We start from the raw sequence: 18371 nt of genomic DNA, 5'->3' as shown, positions 1-18371 counted from the left end.
TAAAAGAGGAAATTATACGCCTGGACAGAACAGCAGTAGCCTGATTATCCAGGGTCAACTGCTGCAGCTGTGAACAATTTACCCGTGTGATTATCTGCTTTCTATCCCCCTCCATGTAAGGAAAAGAGAGCTGGAGAGCAGCTAAGGCAGTTGAGGGAGATACTTTATGCGAGTAGAGAAACGTGTTCGCGGCATTTTGCGAAGGTCATACAAACATCTCCAGGCACCTGGTCATTGTTTGGGGCATGGGAATCGTGTATTTTATGAACCAGCAATTTTTATGGTTATGACATGTGCCAGGCCGTGTGAGCTGACGCAATACAAGTTGAGGAATTTTCTCCCTCACCTAGTGGAGCTTATAACCGGCGTTCAGTCGTCGTTGCTGATGAAGAGTCAGATTGCCTGGATTTGAATGCTGAGTCTACCATTTACTAGCTCTTGTCTTCAGCAAGTTTCTTAACCTTATCTTTAAAAGGAGAATAATTATGATACCTAACTCGAGAGGAGTAAGTAAATGAGTAGAGTGGTTACAACAGTGGCCGGCACGTGGTAGGGGCTCTATAAATGCTAACTGTTATTTACAATGGATCAGATCGCCTACCATAGCAGGCATTTGGGGGCCATAAGAAGTAGACGTCCTGTGGAAAGCTTTGGCCAACTGCTATTATGTAACCTCCACGGCAGCTCTGTGCAGGGAGGAGGGTTACCATAGCAGCCCTGATACAGAAGGGCTCGCCTGGGGGCCTGGCCTGTGACTAGCATCTGGGAACTTGCCTTTTGGAAGGTTCCCTAGGTAACTGCACGATAAGGCAACTTCACCCACCTGGGGACCTGAATTCTGCTCTGCCAGCCTGCCTACATGGTTTGTACAAACACTATGATTTATGGAGAATACGTGTTTTCCTACCGGGAGTCTGCAATGCTGAGAGTTGTGGCTGGCCAAGCAGGCAGAGTGTACCTCCGTGAGCAACCCCCAACAAAAACCTCGTACTCTGTGTCTCAAATGGGCTCCCCTGGGCAGAGACACTGCACATGTGTTAGTATATGTCCCTGCTGGAGGAAGGAGCCAGGTCTGTGTGGCCCTGGGAGGGAGGACAGGAAAGCTGTGTCTGGATTTCTCCCGATAACATCTGATGTGTCTTTTTTCCCTGGATGATCCTTCTCTGTGTCCTTTCATTCTGATAAGTTTTAGCCATGAATCCAACTATATGTTGAGTCCTTTTGGAACGTGTGGGTGGTCATATGATCTCCCCCCCACCCAAAATGAAAACATAGCTTTCAATGGTATAGAATTCTAATTTCACAAATCTAAAAACCTAAAGAATGGAAGAATTGAGATGTCAACATGGCTACTCAGTAGATGGAGGAACTGGGATCTAATTCCTGTCTGTCTCCCTCCCATGACAGTGTTCATCCCACTGTAGGTGGCCACACCCAGTTACTACCTCCGGGGCCAAGGAAAACATCTGAATAAGGCACAACACCTAGTAGCTACTCGTTAGCTATGCAGCCTTGGGAAAATACCTTAAAGGCTTTGAACTTACGCTTTTTTTCCCTGGAAAACTATAATATTAATAACAACAATGTCACAGAATTGCTGCTAGATTTTAATAAGATTATATATATATATGTGTGTCCTGTGTGTGAAACACATACATATTAAGTATACAACATATTAAAATCTATAAAGTATTTAGCCCAGTGCCTGATATATGGTAAACCTTAATAAATGGAAAAGCTGGATAAATATGTAGCTATGTGGTCAACTTACATACATTTGTATAAATATGGAAATATATGCCTGCATGTGTGTATATAAACACAGACACATATACACACATACATATGCTTGTAAGCTAATGACGCATCTAACAAGTTCCTTCTGGATTACACAGCATCATTCACCCTTCATAAATGGTTAGAATTTCGTAAGTGGGCCTGATTTTTATGCCTACTGGTTTCAGTCTAGGGAACCACCTTTATCTAGAAACCTTCGGCTCAAAGCCTAACGTCTGACCTTCTTTAATGTTTAACCTGTGAAGTTAATTATTAGCTAGAGAATTCAGAGCTTTGCTTAAGACACCAACTGGCATTTGTGATTAGCTCTAACATACACATACGTGGTAGCCATATTTTCATAACTCAAAGTTAGGACCTGTAATCTAGCAATGAATTGCTGTATTAGGAAAACTAGAGCTTCCTTGGAAACTCTGATGTCTACAGACAGAGAATATGCAATCCTCCTGAAACCACGGAAAGCAAACTTTGGGGGTTAAGATTTGCCAACAGTGATGCCTTATTTTATCCTTCACATTGCAACTTCAGGGTGATTGTGTTTATAGCATCACAAAATTACACCGTAGTTGAAGTGTAATGCTCACTCTTTGGAATCATTTGGAAACAATGTGTGGCATCCTCTGTCCTCTCTCTGAAGATGTTATAGTATCAGCCAGTGAACTGTAGTGTAAGAGGCTATTTGTGTATGGAAGTTGGTATCACCAAGTTTTCTGTCTGTAGCAAAGACAACAGAACTAACTCTAACCCAAATGCACTGTTTTTCACTGTGGAAAGCCCCACACTCCAACTAAAACTCTGAGTTCACACTTATTGGCAAATACCCATTTGGACCTTACTATCTGAGTGGCCTCAGACAAACTATTTAATCTATTGGTGGTTTGGTTTCCTTTCCTGTAAAATGGAGAAAATAAGAACACCTGCCATATGGTCAACAATATTATATTGTGCACTTAGAAGTTTGTTAAGAAGATTGATTTCATGTTAGGTGTTCTTTCCACAATAAAATACACTTAGCAACAATAACAAAAAGAATATCTGGGGCACCTGGGTGGCTCAGTCGGTTAGGCGTCCGACTTCACCTCAAGTCATGATCTCACAGTTGGTGGGTTCCAGCCCCACGTGGGACTCTGTGCCGACAGCTCAGAGCCTGGAGCCTGGTTCGGATTCTGTGTCTCCCACTCTTTCTGTCCCTCCCCAGCTCACGCTCTCTCTGTCTCTCAAAAATAAATTAAAATGGGGCGCCTGGGTGGCTCAGTCGGTTAAGCGTCCGACTTCAGCTCAGGTCACGATCTCACGGTCCGTGAGTTCGAGCCCACGTCGGGCTCTGGGCTGACGGCTCAGAGCCTGGAGCCTGCTTCCGATTCTGTGTCTCCCTCTCTCTCTGCCCCTCCCCTGTTCATGCTCTGTCTCTGTCTCAAAAATAAAATAAATGTTAAAAAAAAATTTTTTTTTAAAAATAAAAAATAAATTAAAATGTTAAAAAAGATTTTTTTTAAATAACAAAAAGAATATCTGCCTGTTTATTTTTTTTTCAACGTTTTTATTTATTTTTGGGACAGACAGAGACAGAGCATGAACGGGGAGGGGCAGAGAGAGAGGGAGACACAGAATCGGAAACAGGCTCCAGGCTCCGAGCCGTCAGCCCAGAGCCTGACGCGGGGCTCGAACTCATGGACCATGAGATCGTGACCTGGCTGAAGTCAGACGCTTAACCGACTGCGCCACCCAGGCGCCCCTATCTGCCTGTTTAAATAAGTTAATATTTGTGACATCATTAGAATAGTGCCCAGCACAGAGTATAAAATAGACAAATAAAAAGTACACCTTCTATTGTTTGCTAATTGCTTTTAGATCCATCTTTTAGTTCAAACAAGACTGAGCTGTCTAAAGCCAGAGGCCACACTGGCACTCTTCCCTCTATTCAGCTTCTTACTGTCAGTGAGCTTAGCACATCAACAGACATATGAGGCCATCAACAAACAGCTATGAGTTCAATCGTGGCAGCATTGCAAGGAGAAACCATCCTGGAAAACAGTGGCTTGAGGGCCTCTCTAAGGAATGCCTCTAGGTCAGTGGCTTTCAAAATACTTGACGCCAGTGCGCAGTGACAATTTTTACGTGGCAAATCAATACACACATGAATATGTCCATATGTTTATACAACTATCTAGCTGAAATCAAAGTTTTACAAAGCAATGCATAACCTCACTAGATAAAACACGCTCTGATATTTTCTGTTCTAGTTAAATCCAGTCCACTGCATCTCAAACATTAATGTGCATTCAAACCACCTGGGGATCATGTGAAAATGTAGATTCAGCAGCACTTGGTAGAATCAGAGATTCCGTGTTTCTACCATGCTCCCGGGTGACACTGTGGGTCCCCAGACCATACTTTAAGTAGAAGTAATGCTGGGAATGGCTAAGTTTATCTCACATCCCACTAAAGGGTTGCAATCTGCAGTTGTAAAACCCTGCTCCAATTAAGTTTGAAAGTGCCTTTCATCTCTATAATTCCATTATTATATTCCTAACCTTGGGATAGAAATCCTAGGCCTGTGCAGAAGCAGGGCTAGGGGAGTTCACAGCAGGAATAACTCAAGTATTGCCTTTCATAGCAAGTTGGAGGCTGATGTGCCTGTCTGGTTCCTAGCCCTGTCCTCACTGTTTAAAGCTTATACTTTATGCTAATACATTAAATGAGTGCTTATTAAGAACAGGACACTGAACTGAGTGCTTTACATCTACCCCATTTACTCCTACAATCGCCTGTGTAGATATCCCCATCTTACAGATGAGAGAAGGCAAGTAGCTGTAACTAGTGCAGCTGGGATTCCAGAGCCTATGTTTTTGTGAGAGACAGCCTCCAGGATGGCTCTAGTGATCCTGGCCTCCTGAGATTCACACCCTTAGACAGTCTTCTCTCACACCGAATAGGGCTAACCTGGTAACCAGCAGAGCACTGAAGAAATGACAGTGTGTGACTTCCAAGGCTCACTTGGAAGGCACTGTGGTTTCTGTCTTGCACTCTCTTAGGTCACTCCTTCTGCAAGAACCCGGGCTGCCATGTCATGAGAATTTTCAAGCAGCCTCATGAAGAAGTCCATACACATTGGACTGGAACTTTCTGCCAACTTCCTGCACCAACTTGCTAGGCACACATGTGAGCCACCATGGAAGCCAACCTGTAGCCTGTCAAACCTTCGGACGACTGTAACCCTTGACCAACATCTTGACCAGAACCTCACAAGAGACTCCCAACCCAGAACCACCCAGCTAAGCCTCTCCCGACTTCCTGACCCAAAGGAACTCTACGAGGTAACAAACACTTATTATTGTTTTATACCTTTAATTTCTGGAGTAATTTCTTATGCAGCAATAGATAACTAATACAGTTCTTAACCAACAGGTTATATGGCATCATTATGATTCAGCCCTAAACAGAAAGTGAAACTTTTACGAGGCCTTTTGGATCACCTCTTCATTGTCACAGCTTGTACTGTGGTTCAGCAAATATTCATTCTCCCCTCGCAACCAACTTTGTGAGAAGCATCAACTTCCCATCTGGACTGGACCAGATGGCTTGCTGTAGCCGACTGGATGTGGGAGTTGGGGATGTCAAATCACATCCGAACAGAAGTTTTTGGAGACACTGTAAGAATCTGCCTCCTCTCTTTAGCTTCTGCCCTCCTCTATGAAAACAATATATCCCAAAGAGTAGACGTTCCTTCAGCCGGCGTCCCAGAATGAGAAAGCAGGGCCAGCCTAGCTGAACTTGAGCCCAGTTTGGAGACAAGCCGAGCCGACCCCAACCCCATGCAGAGGCACAGCTGACTTACAGACCCACGAGTGAGAAATAAATGCTTGTTGTTGTAAAAGTCACAAGGTCTCCGGGTTGTCTGTTACCTCGGCAAGAGCTGACCCATGTGCTCACCATGCTGTATGATGCCGTGCTCCATGAGCCGGTGACACAGCTGCTCGGCCTCCTTCCTTGTGGTGGCCTCGCCTTCCTGCACCAGCCAGTCCAGGAATTCAGACGCCATGAAGGTGCGCTCATACTTGACCCCTTCCTCTTCCCTGGGTTGCAGGAGTGTGTTTTCAGGGCTCATCAGCCTGGGAGGAAGGAAGGGAAGAAAAATAAACCTACACGGAAGGAAAGTAGTTCATTTGAACTCCTGTATCACAGGCTTCTGTGACGTATCACAGCAAAGTTATTAGACAGACAGATGTGGCTGTCGTGTGCTGTTACAGATGTAACTTCTAAGAGAAGGTTCTGCTTCAGGACTGAATAAGGTGCATTGTCTCTTGGTAATTAAGAAAAAAAAAGGTGGGGGGGATGCTGAGTGTCTCAGTTGGTTGAGCCTCTGACTTTTGATTTTAGCTTAGGTCATGATCCCAGGGTGGTGGGATCGGGCCCCGTGTTGGGCTCCTTGCTGGGTATGGGGCCTGTTTGGGATGCTCCCTCTCTCTTTCTCTCTCTGCCCCTCCCTTACTCATGCACACACTCTCTTTCTCTCTTAAAAAAAAAATAGACTTGGGGCGCCTGGGTGGCGCAGTCGGTTAAGCGTCCGATTTCAGCCAGGTCACGATCTCGCGGTCCGTGAGTTCGAGCCCCGCGTCGGGCTCTGGGCTGATGGCTCAGAGCCTGGAGCCTGTTTCCGATTCTGTGTCTCCCTCTCTCTCTGCCCCTCGCCCGTTCATGCTCTGTCTCTCTCTGTCCCAAAAATAAATAAACGTTGAAAAAAAAATTTAAAAAAAAAAATAGACTGGTGGTGTGCCTGGCTGGCTGCATTAGTAGAGCATGCTGACTCTTGACCTCAGGCTTATAAGTTCAAGCCCCACGTTGGGTGTAGAGATTACTTAAAAAATATATTAAAAAAAAAAAAAGAAAAACGGGAAAAAACTGGATATGTAATCTAAAGCCCACATTAGCACATGGCATGCAGTTTAGCCACCTTGAAAAGGAGTTATAATTTACTGACCAAGCCCCATCCCACCTTTCTAAAAAGGCTAGTATTTCTTTCCTAAAGCAAGTATTCGGTTTCCCAAATCATTGAGCCAATAAGATGACCGCTGGAGACCGAACATTTGTGTTCCCTCAAAATTCACATATTGACACGATAATGCCCAGTGTGATGGCACCGGGAGCTGTGAACTTTGGGAAGTCATTATTTCATGAGGGTGGAGCCCCCATGATGGGACTACTGCCCTTGCAAGAAGAGACAGAGTTTGCTTCCCCCTTCTTTCTTGGTGAGGCAACAGGAGACCGTCTGCACACCAAGGAGCGGACTCTCACCAGACAGCAGAACGGCTGGTGCCTTGGTCTTGGGCTTCCCTGCCTCCCAGCTGTGAGACATAAGAGTCTATTAAGTCACCCAGTCTACGGTTTTTGTTACAGTAGACCGAACTGACGTCAGCCATTCCTTCACAACACCCCCTCCCCACAGAAACTGTTTCTCACACCTCCTTCTCCAGCATCCTCCAACTCCCCCCGCTTCTGTCCTCACTACACTCCGAAATAGCTCCCACGGGGCCACAGCATTCTCCCTTGCATCCACACATGATGGGCACCTTGTAGGTTCCCATTTTGGTTGATGTTAATAGCATGGCATTAGATGCTACTGACCATTTCCCTCGTCCAGAAGGGCATCACGCTCTCCTGCTTTCCCTCCTGTCCCGTCCCTCTGTTCTCAGCTCTTTCTCAGCTCTTACCTCTTTCTCAGCTACCTTTGTGTTGGCTCCTCATCTCCCTGGACTTTGAAGGCTGGAATATCTTGAGATTCAGTTCCTCCAAATACCACTTTTCTCATTCCATAGTCACTCAGGGAAAGGCTTTAACTGCCATCCACGCCCCCCAGGATTCCCAAATTTATGTCTCTAGATCAGGCCGACATTCCCAACTCCAGACCTTTGTATCCACACAGACCTTTCAAAGATACCTCAAAACCAACAAGCCCAGAACTGAACTCCTGTTCTTCTCCCAAACCTGGTCCTGTGCCAGTGGTGCTTCCGTCATCCCACCAGGAAAAAAGGTGGCATCCACCCACCCAGTCAGTATAAATTGTGAATTTTATGTCCCAAATCGTGCTCGTGTATGTTTAGCTCTTCCCTTCTCTGACGCTGCCATTTCCTTAGCCCAAACACCAACACCTTTAACCTAATTAAGTCGTTTTTTAATTAGACTCTACTATGTACTCACTCTTGTTCTCAACCCAGCCTCAAGCATCTAAGTCCAAACACAGCAATTAAAATTATCTTTTTAAAACTCAAACCTGATAATGTCCTACTGCTGTTGAAGACACACTTCAAAGGTTTCTCGTTGCTTTTAAAGATTGAAATCGTTTATATGGTCTCTAATGCATGCCCGATCCTTCCCGTGTACGCCCTTCAGACCATTTTCACCTCTGACCTCTGTCTGCTTCAGAGAGAGTCTTATTATAGCTCCTCAAACATACCATACTCCATCTACCACAGGACCTTTGAATATGTTATTCTTGCAGTTGGAATGCTCTCCGCTACTTTTCCCTGTCACTCTTCTACTCCTTAAGCTTGTTTGACTCCTTATCCTTTGTATCTCGGCTATTCTCAGGTCTCCGTTAGGTCATCTCATCATTCCCTGTAAAGTCTATGTGATTACCAGATTCAAGACTACCTCCCCTATTCAACTATAAGGTCCAATAGGGTAGGGTCCATGTTTGCCCATAACACTTTGTTCAATGAAAAATGGAACTCCATAAAATGCCAAAATCATTGGGTCATTTTCCTCTTTAAAACTATTTCTGATAAATTTCCTATCTTCTACATCTTTCTTTCAAAAATCCTCATTTCTTTTCAAACTAACAATAATATGCAACACAAATTGTACCATTTCATACTAGAGCAGGAAGAAACCTTAGAGACCACTGTAATCCAACCCCTTCTTCATCCACTTGAGAAAAATGTAATTCTCTAATACAATATTATGTGTCAATTATATCTGAATTTACAAAACATAATTTGCATCCAAATGAGAAAAAATTGTATGGCAGCATTCAGTGTTGTGGGTAGGAAATTTGATTAAGGTCATGCAAAGAAGCACATGATACATGTTTATAAATCATTTCCTTTGGGGGTAACTGAACCTCCATACCTGAATGTCCATTCATAGGATGTGCATTTTCCATGCTTTTCAGACTTGGAGCCCCGATCTGCTGTGGAAAGGACACCAGGCTAGCAATTTGAAGACGTCAGTTTATTCAGAATCACTTAGCTGTAAGACGTAAAACAAGCCACTTTGCTTGGTTTCAGCCTCCTTTTCCTCGAGAGTATATGCTATCTTCACCCATGACTGTGAGAATCATATATGAGTGTGAATAAAACAGTTTTATAGTACAAAAAGGCAAGGTATATCCCAAGGGTTACACTACTTAACCAATCACTGTGCCTACATGCCTACCCCACGCAGGATGAACTTGTGCCCCACAGCTATGAAATGACAAGGGAAACTCCTTGGTGCCCCCTCCAGTCTTTGCAGCAGATTCTTCAGAGTCCTATCATATGAAAGCCATGGCAGGGCACAGGATTGGGAGGCCCCGCACAGCTCTGCCACAAACTAATGACGTAGTTTCTCACTGCTTCTGTGTCCCCATATTAAATGAGGAAGATAATGCCTGTTCTACATCCCTCCTTGAATTGCTATCATCATCAAAAATCTTTGGAAAGAGAAGTTCCACGTATATAAGTGTATGCTTTTATATTAAGAGTTTTTATAAAAGCTATTAGCATCTAACAGAACTCATAAAAAAAACCTTCTTGCTCAGCATGTAACAAAATCTTGAAAAAATCTTTTTATTTAGACCTTTTTCCAAGTCAATCCTCTTCTGTGTTTCAATCCATCCTTAGAAAAAGCTCCTGGGCTGCCTTCCCAGAGTTAGTAACAGCTGAGTTGGGATGAGCAATAAGAAATATGTCTAATATTTTAATGACCAAGCCCTTCGAAGAAGATGAAAAAAGGACAGATGAGAATCTAGAAAAGATTCCTGAAGGGCTCATGTGCATTCCAAATTGGGAATGCCACCATTTCTTCATTTATTTTGGCTCTCAAATAAGATATTGTGGCATGAAAATAGAGGAAAGCTAGTCTTCTCAGTTTCCCAGTTTTAGACATCATTTCCTCTAAGAAGTCTTCTCTGATCCCACAGATCTGGACCATGTGCCACTGTGAAAGACTCCCATAATTCCCTGCAAGGCCTTTCGAGCCCTAGGGTAGTCATCCACTCACCTAAGTTTTTTGAGATGAGTGTCCTTGTCTATGTGGTTCATGGTTGTTTCCTAGTATAAAAGATCCTCAAAAAGTATATGCTGAGTGAATAAATAAAGCTCATTTCTATGCATTCCCTTACTGTACATCTTTACCCTAGAGTATTAAAAATGACCCCTTTAGCTATCGCCAAAGAGACAGGAGACAACAGGTGGTAGTGAGGATGTGATGAAAAGGGAACCCTTTTATATTGTTGGTGGGAATGTAAATGGGTCCAGCTGGTATGGAAAACAATATGGAGGTTCCTCAAAAAATTAAAAATAGATCAACGTTATAATTCATCAATTCCACTTCTGGGTATATATTCAAAGGAAATGAAAACAGGATTTTGAACAAATATCTTCCCTCTCATGTTTACCACAGCATTATTTACAATAGCTAAGTTATGAAAACAACCCAAATGACCAACAAGACATGAACAGATAAAAAAGATGGGGTACATATATACAATGGAATAGTATTTAGCTATGAGAAAGGTAGATATCCTCCCATTTGCAACAACAATGTACTCAAGGATGGACCTTTAGTACATTATGCTAAGTGAGGTAAGTCAGACAGAGGAAGACAAGTATTGAATAATATAACTTGTATGTGGAATCTAAAAAGTGAAATCTATAAAAAAGAGAGCATAAAAGGGTGGTTCACCAGGGGATTGAGTGGGGGGAGATGGATAAGACTGATGCTATTTAAGGGTACAAACTTGTAACAAGTAGTAAATAAGTCATAGAGAGCTAATGCACTGTATAATGAATATAGACAATAATATTATACTAGAATTATGTAGTATGACAAATATCACTATGTCTGTAATCATATTATGATATATAAATGTACTAAAGTAACACACTACACACTTTAAATTAGCACAATATTACCTGTCATATTTATTTTTTTTAAAAAAAGACCTAATCTAGGGGCACCTGGGTGGCTCAGTCAGGTTAAGCGTCAGACTTCGGCTCAGGTCATGATCTCAGTTCATGGGTTCAAGCCCCATGTCAAATTCTCTGCTGTCAGTGCAGAGCCTGCTTCCAATCCTCTGTCTCCCTATCTCTCTGCCCCTCCCCTGCTCTCTGTCTCTCAAAAATAAATAAATAAACTTAAAAAAAAAGACATAATCTAGATTAAATATAATTCTTGCCAAGCCATTATCTGATACAGAAGGTTTGATTTAGCATGGATTCCTAAATTCTGTGGAATATGACCATATAGTCCCTGACTCTAGTCAAACTATGAAAAGAAATACAGACCAACAACAACAACAAAAACTAACCTATAAAACCTGTGTGGAGATGAGGTGAATCTAGAGTTCCTGCCCTACCAATACTCTCCATTTATGACACATCTGCAGATGCCTGGCTCTTCTCTCTCTTTATACCACTCTGTCCCCTTTTAGCTCCACAATTTTCCTTTCAGGGTGTGGAGAGGACAAGTGGATAGGGTTTACTTGTGTCACTTCTTGTAACCAGAAACATGACCTGCCAGGCCTCTAGAGCTCCTGCTAAGTAGCCAGTGGCCTCTGGACAAGTGACTGGTGAGCCGCTGTCGCCAATATGAGCTTTAGAAAAGAGACTGTTGGCTGGTCTGCCCGCACTGGTTCAGCTTGCCATTTAAAACATACCCCACCAGCCTTAGTTCTTCCTCATTTCTCTTTAAAATCAACTAATGTCCCTATACAGGTTCCTCTCTTTAAGATAAAGCCTTTCGTGGGATTTTTTTTTTACTGTTCATTTTGAGAGAGAGAGAGAGAGAGAGAAAGAGAGAGAGAGAGAGAGAGAATGAGCAGGGGAAGGGCAGAGCTAGAGGACGAGAGAATCCCAAGCAGGTTCCACACTGTCAGCACAGAGCCCAATGCAGGGCTGGAACTCATGAACTGTGAGATCATGACCTGAGCTGAAATCAAGAGTCAGCGGCTGAACTGGATGAGCCAGCCAAGCGCCCTGATTTTACTACTAATACGTTGTCCTAGTGTTAAGGCAAGAGTTTGGCTTACCACTTATTCCAATGATGTTTTGCTAGATAGCAAGGTATCCCCCAATTATATTTCATTTAATATAATGTTTTCAAGGTTCATGCATGCTGTAGCATGTATTAGTATTTCCATCCCTTCCACAATTACTATTGCCAAATAATATTCCATTGTATGGATAGACTATATTCTTCTTCTTCTTTTTTTTTTTTTTTTGGCTAGACTATATTCTGTTTATCCATTCATCAGTTGATGGAATCTGGATTGGTTCCATTTTGGGTTCTTATGAATAATGCTGCTGTGAACATCCACACACAAGTTTTTGTGCAGAGACATGTCTTCATTTCTCTTGGATACACATCTAGCAGTGGAGTCGCTGAGTCAGGTGGTAGCTCCGTTTCACTTTCTGGAAAACTGCCCGACTGTTGTCCTAGTGGCTGCACCGCTTTCATTCCCACCAGTAATGTGCGAGGGGTCCAATTTCTCTACCTCCTGGCTAACATTTGTTATCATCCATTCTTTTTCATTAGGACCATCCTAGTGGGTGTTGTGTCTCGCTGTGGTTTTGATTTGCATTTCCCTGATGATTAATGGTATTTAGCACGTTTGCATGTGCTTATTGTCCATCTGTATATATTCTCAGGGAAAATGTCTATTCAAACCCTTTGTTCATTTTGAAAATTAGCTTGTCTTTTTATTATTGAATGTTAAGTGTCTTTTTTATACTCTGGATGCAAGTCCATTGTCAGACAGGTGATTTGCAAATGTTTTCTCCCATTCTGTGGGTTGTCTTTGCATTTTCTCAATGGTATTGTTTGTAACCAAAAGCTTTTAATTTTGAAGGAGTCCAAATTATCCCTTTTTCTCTTTTTGTCACTTGTGTGTTGGGTGTCACGACTAAGAAACCACTGCCCAGCCCAAGCCCGTGAATATTTATCTGTTTCTATGTCTTCTAAGAGTTTTACAGTGTGAGTCCTTACATCTAGTTCCATAATCCATTCTGAGTTCATTCTTCTATAAGGCATGGGGGTGGGGTCCAACTTCATTCTTTTGCATGTGGCTCTCCAGTCATTCCAACACTATTTGTTGAAAGATCATTTGTTCCCTGTTGAATTACATTGGCACTCATCAAAAATCAATCAACCCTGCCGGGCCTTCTTCATGCCTAGGTTCTGAAGTCACAGAATGTCAACCGCCCTGAATTATATTTATAACGTCATCAGATTCAGGCCAGACTCAAGGGGAGGGGATACATGCAGCACCTCTTCATGGGAAGAGCAACATGCACGTATATTTGGAACCATCTTGGAGAGTAGGTACCACACTGGTTTGTTTTTATTTACTAGCTGAAAGGCAATTTCAATATTTGTAGCTCATTCACGGTTTTATCTTCTCTCTTCCTCGTTTATTTATTAGTTTTTACTTTACTTAAAGTGTAGGGTAGTTTTGAAAGCATGAGATTAAAGGCAAATCCAGCCTTAAATCCTAACTCTGCATACGTGTTAGCCGCATGACCCTGCTTCCCCATGTGTATACTGGGGGTAATAACAGTGACAACTTGGGGAGTTGTGCAATATGAGTGTGATAATGCATAAATACTTCAGTCATTGTGCCAGCTGCCCCCTAAACACTGAATACATTTTAGCCATGATGATGATGATGATGATGATGATGATGATGGTGATGATGATGGTGGTGATGGTGACGATGATAAAAGTTTTCTAGATGAAGCCACTATTTGATATAATCAAACCCCTTTGTGACAAAATGAATTAAGATTCTGTGTGCATTTCTCTAGACAAGAATAACAACTCTATTTTAATAAGTAATCAGGAGTGTATACGATGCTCAGAAACTTACATTTTATAGAACATATTCATTTTTTAGTCAAAATTGTCCCGTTATGGCCTGTGATCATGACATAAAGCCATATACCAAATATGGTGCTAGGCACCAACAATACTTGCCTCCCGTAAGCATGCACTCAACAGATTTTGATCGTGCATGTGAGTTTGATTTCCACCTTTCCTGGATATATATCTGAGTCAGATTTCCCAGACTGACTTTAAGCCAGGGGGAAGGCAGCATTACAATGGAAGGAACTGCTACATTTAGGGGCCAGTACAGAAATAGAAATAAGCTGATAACGATCTCCTTGTGTACGGAAAAAAAAAATCAAAATAGTTGAGAAGGCCCTCTATAACATGAGAACACACGTAAATGGTGCTCAAGGGGACAAGCTAGGGAGATTCACAACGACCCATATGCATTATGTGGCCAAAAAGGTGCTTTAGGATTTAGAGGGATAGAGAGATAGCTTTTTAAAAAGGCGTGTGTTAATATAATGATAAATTACTTTGAAAGGCAAAATATGTAACTCTATACACATGATAACCATTAAAGATTAAAAATTAACTCACCCAAATATTAAGACTCCTGGGGGTAGTTTGTGAATGATTTTCCTTTTCTTAATGGAATTCTCTATTACTCAAATTATTCCCCAAAGAGTATACACTATTTTTGTAACTGGGGAAAAATGTTATCAATAAAGAAATTATATTGAGGTTAAGTCTTGTTTAACCAGATGGCTTGTTTCTGACAAAATGCTTATATTAATATCTAATATAATAAAGTAGTTCCCAATGTATCAATAATATACTTAGATGTATTCTCCCAACATTTAGTTTGAATGTATAACATTGACTTCTGTGATTAGCAAGAACGTATTAATAAGGAAGAAATGCTTCCATGAGCATTGGTATTCTTATGTGCTATGCTATTATCTATAGAACAGATGTCATACAGACAAATTGACATCGTTTTCATAATAATTAGGTTTGGAACGAGTAAACAGAAAGCTGTTCAGTTAATATTTTTGAGTGAAAACATTACCTATTAGAAAGGGTGAGGGAAAGAAAGGAAAAGCAGCATTTCCCATTCTTTGCCAACACATTACCTTTTACCATCCTTAACTTGTCTCCATATTACACACTGAATTAAACATACTGATTCTCATCTTTTTTCTTACTCATGCTATTCCCTGACATCTCCCCTGCTCTCTTTCTCTGGAGAAATCTATTTCTCCATTCTCTACTCTTCAAAAGGAGGCAGGGGAGGTGTTCATTGCACAGTGATACAGTGAACAGGTCATTCACTTGCATCACTTGTACTTTGTTCAGGTACAAGGAAGCCTGGCTTCAGGTAAAAAGGAGGGTTAAAGTCCAGCCCCGATTCCTCAGGAGCAGTCCTGTGCACAGATGAGGGACTACACCAACCTGAAGGACAGGACAAAAAGGTCACTGGTTGTCATTTGCACTAGGGGCTAAATGACACAGTGGGGCTCTTTTAAAGGGCTGGATTAAATACTAACCCTTCTTTGAAAGTATCCCAACTAAAGCACAATCCAGGCAGATCTCTCTCTGATTTGAACTTAAAGTCAATACCATGGTTTATATATCCATTGGATTTTTAATGCACTCAAGCTAAGCTAGAAGCTTCTGAAAGATAAGACACCATGTCTTAAATGCTTTTATTTCTTAAAAAAGAAAACAAACAAACAAACAAAAACCAAACTGAGCCTAGGGAAGGCATATACATTAAGCGCTCAACAAATATTTGTTATTCAACCGACTAAAAACTAAAAATATCACAAGCGACAGAAATAGAGAAAGTTATTTGCCTTTGAAAGGTGAAATCCCTTCCTCTTCCCTTGCTATCCTAAAATCTGATGGAAGAAAAACTAGAACTTTTTCGTGATGATTTTATGCTCTGAAGAGACTGATATTCTGGAACCTGAGTTGTAATTTTCACATTGCCCATGGTTTTTAGTGTTACTGCAGTAAACATTTTCAGAACTTAAGTCAGCTTTAGACAGAATACGAATGCAACTGCAAGACCACAGTCCTAAATGGCCACATTCAGCCATGGTTTCATAACTGCAAAATTACACAAGAAGGAGAGAAACTGAGCACTTTTACAATGAATTCAAAACAATTCCAACTTCTGTGAGCCTTTTGAAACAACTGTCAGGGGAAGCTTAGTTCTAAAACATACCACAAAGGCTCCTTTTAAGGGAATGGTTATTATTTAGTTTGGATGCTTCCATAATTATTGGAAAATAGAAGCATTTGAGGCCAAAGACAAAGAAAGAAAAGGGGTAAAGAAAGAAGTTTAGGGGAAGCAGATGAAGTAGTGAAGAAAAATTGAGGACAATACCAACTAGGGAAAATAAATATACTGTACAAAAGTAAGAAAGTGATAAAAAAAAACTGAACACAATGAGAAGTGGATACTACTTTTGTGCAGGTTAATGAGCCAGGTGACAGTAGGACAACGTTGTCCTGTACATTTGTGGAAGTGGTGTGAAAGAGGAGGAAAAACAGTCTCTGCTCTCTTTTTTCAAGCAAGATCTTACATTGGACAATCGTAAGACTCCACTCTTGAAACAGATTTAAAAATCACTGCTTTAATACACCTGTGGTCAACTGATTTTGTTGTTGTTGCTTCAAGTTTTTATGTAAATTGTAGTTAACATATAGTGTAATATCAGTTTCAGGAGTAGAATATAGTGATTCATCACCTACATACAACACCCAGTGCTCATCACAAGTGCCCTCCTTGATGCCCATCACCTGTCTAGCCCATCCCCCCCCATCCACCTCCCTCCATCAACCCTGTTTGTTCTCTACAGTTAAGAGTCTCTTACATTTTGCCTCTTTCTCTTTTTTTTTTCCCTCCCTTTTCCCTATGTTCATCTATTTTTCTCCTTAAATTTGTGGTCAACTGATTTTTAACAAGGGTTCCAAGGCCACCCAATCAGAAAGAATCATTTTTCCAACAAATTATGCTGAGATGATTAGACAGCCACGTGCAAAAAAAGAAAAAAAAAAGAGGCTGGACCCTTACCCCATACTCTGTAGAAAAATATAACTCAAAGTATATTAAAGACCTAAGTAGAAGAGTTAAAACCATAAAATTTTTATAAGAAAACATAAGGGTAAATCTTCATGACTTGGGATTGGGCAAAGGATTCTTAGGATACCAAAGCACCAGTGACAAAAGAAAAAATAGATGAACTGGACATTAACATTTACAACTCTTGTGCTTCAAAGACACCAGCCAGCATGTGAAAAGATAACTCACAGAATGGGAGAAAATATTTGCAAAGCATATGACTGACAATGCATTTGCATCCAGAATACATAAAGAACACTTAGGGGAGGTGGGGAGGGGTGGGCTAAATGAGTAATGGGCATTAAGGAGGGCCCTTGTTGGGATGAGCATTGGGTATTGTAAGTAAGTGATGAATCACTAAATTCAATTCCTGAAATCAATACTACACTATATGTTAGCTAACTTGAATCCAAATAAAAACTTGACTTCAAGCTCAATAATAAAAAGACAAATAACCCAATTTCAAAGTGGACTAATGATCTTCATAGACAAAAAAAGATACACAAATGGTCAATAAGCATATAGAAAGATGCTAGGCATCATTGGTCGTCAGGAACTGCAAACAAAACCACAATGAGCTATCACTTCATACCCTCTAGTTGGCAAGAATCAAAAAGTCAGATAATGATAAGTTGTTTGCAAGGATGTGGGGAAACTGGAGGCCTCATAAGCTGTTGGTGGGAATGGAAGATGGTGCGGCCACTTCAGAAAACATCTCAGTTCCTCAAACCACTAGACACAAAGCTACTACACGATCCAGCCATTCTACACAAAGCTACTACGCGATCCAGCCTTCTACTTCTCTCTCTATGTCCGGGAGAAATGAAAACATATGTCCACAGAAAAACTTGTTACACAAATGTTCACAGCAGCATTATTCATTACTGTCAAAAAGCAGAAACAAACCAAATATCTGTCAACTGATAAAACTGAAAATGTCATACGTGGACACAATGGAATACTATTTGGCTACAGAAAGGAAGGACATATTGATACATGCTACAATAGGGATGAACCTTGAAAACATGACAAATGAAAGAGGCCAGTCACAGAAGACCACGTACTGTATCATTCCACTCACATGAGATGTTCAGAACAGAAAAAGCTACAGGGACAGAAAGTAAACCAGTGGTTGCGTAGGGATAGATGAAAGGCCAGGGAAATGACAGCTAAGAGTTAATGAAGTGATGAAAATGTTCTAAAATTGTGGTTACGGTTGCACATATCTGTGAATATACTAAAAGCTATTAACTTGTATACTTTAAATGGGTCATTTGTATAGTAGGCGAGTTACATCTCAATAGAGCTGTTAAAAAATCACTACTTTGGTCATTTCACTTATTCATTCATTAGTTCA

The 18371-nt window shown here is 41.3% G+C and overlaps 1 protein-coding gene across 2 annotated transcripts in view; it reads right to left on the bottom strand.

Moving 5' to 3' along the window:
• Nucleotides 1–18371, bottom strand: part of DEPTOR (DEP domain containing MTOR interacting protein) — a 135592-nt gene that overhangs the window by 60295 nt on the left and 56926 nt on the right. For both annotated transcript variants that reach the window (XM_047074134.1, XM_047074135.1), the window contains exon 4: nucleotides 5731–5909. In XM_047074134.1, coding sequence (XP_046930090.1) covers nucleotides 5731–5909 — 179 coding nt within the window. The remainder of the gene's footprint in view (nucleotides 1–5730; nucleotides 5910–18371) is intronic.

This window comes from Lynx rufus, unplaced genomic scaffold (genome assembly GCF_022079265.1).
Source record: "Lynx rufus isolate CCGP_SWC_20201006 ecotype Redwood Valley unplaced genomic scaffold, mLynRuf1.p SCAF_12, whole genome shotgun sequence".
Taxonomy (NCBI): Eukaryota; Metazoa; Chordata; class Mammalia; order Carnivora; family Felidae; genus Lynx; species Lynx rufus.
This window is presented reverse-complemented; position numbering and strand designations above follow the sequence as displayed.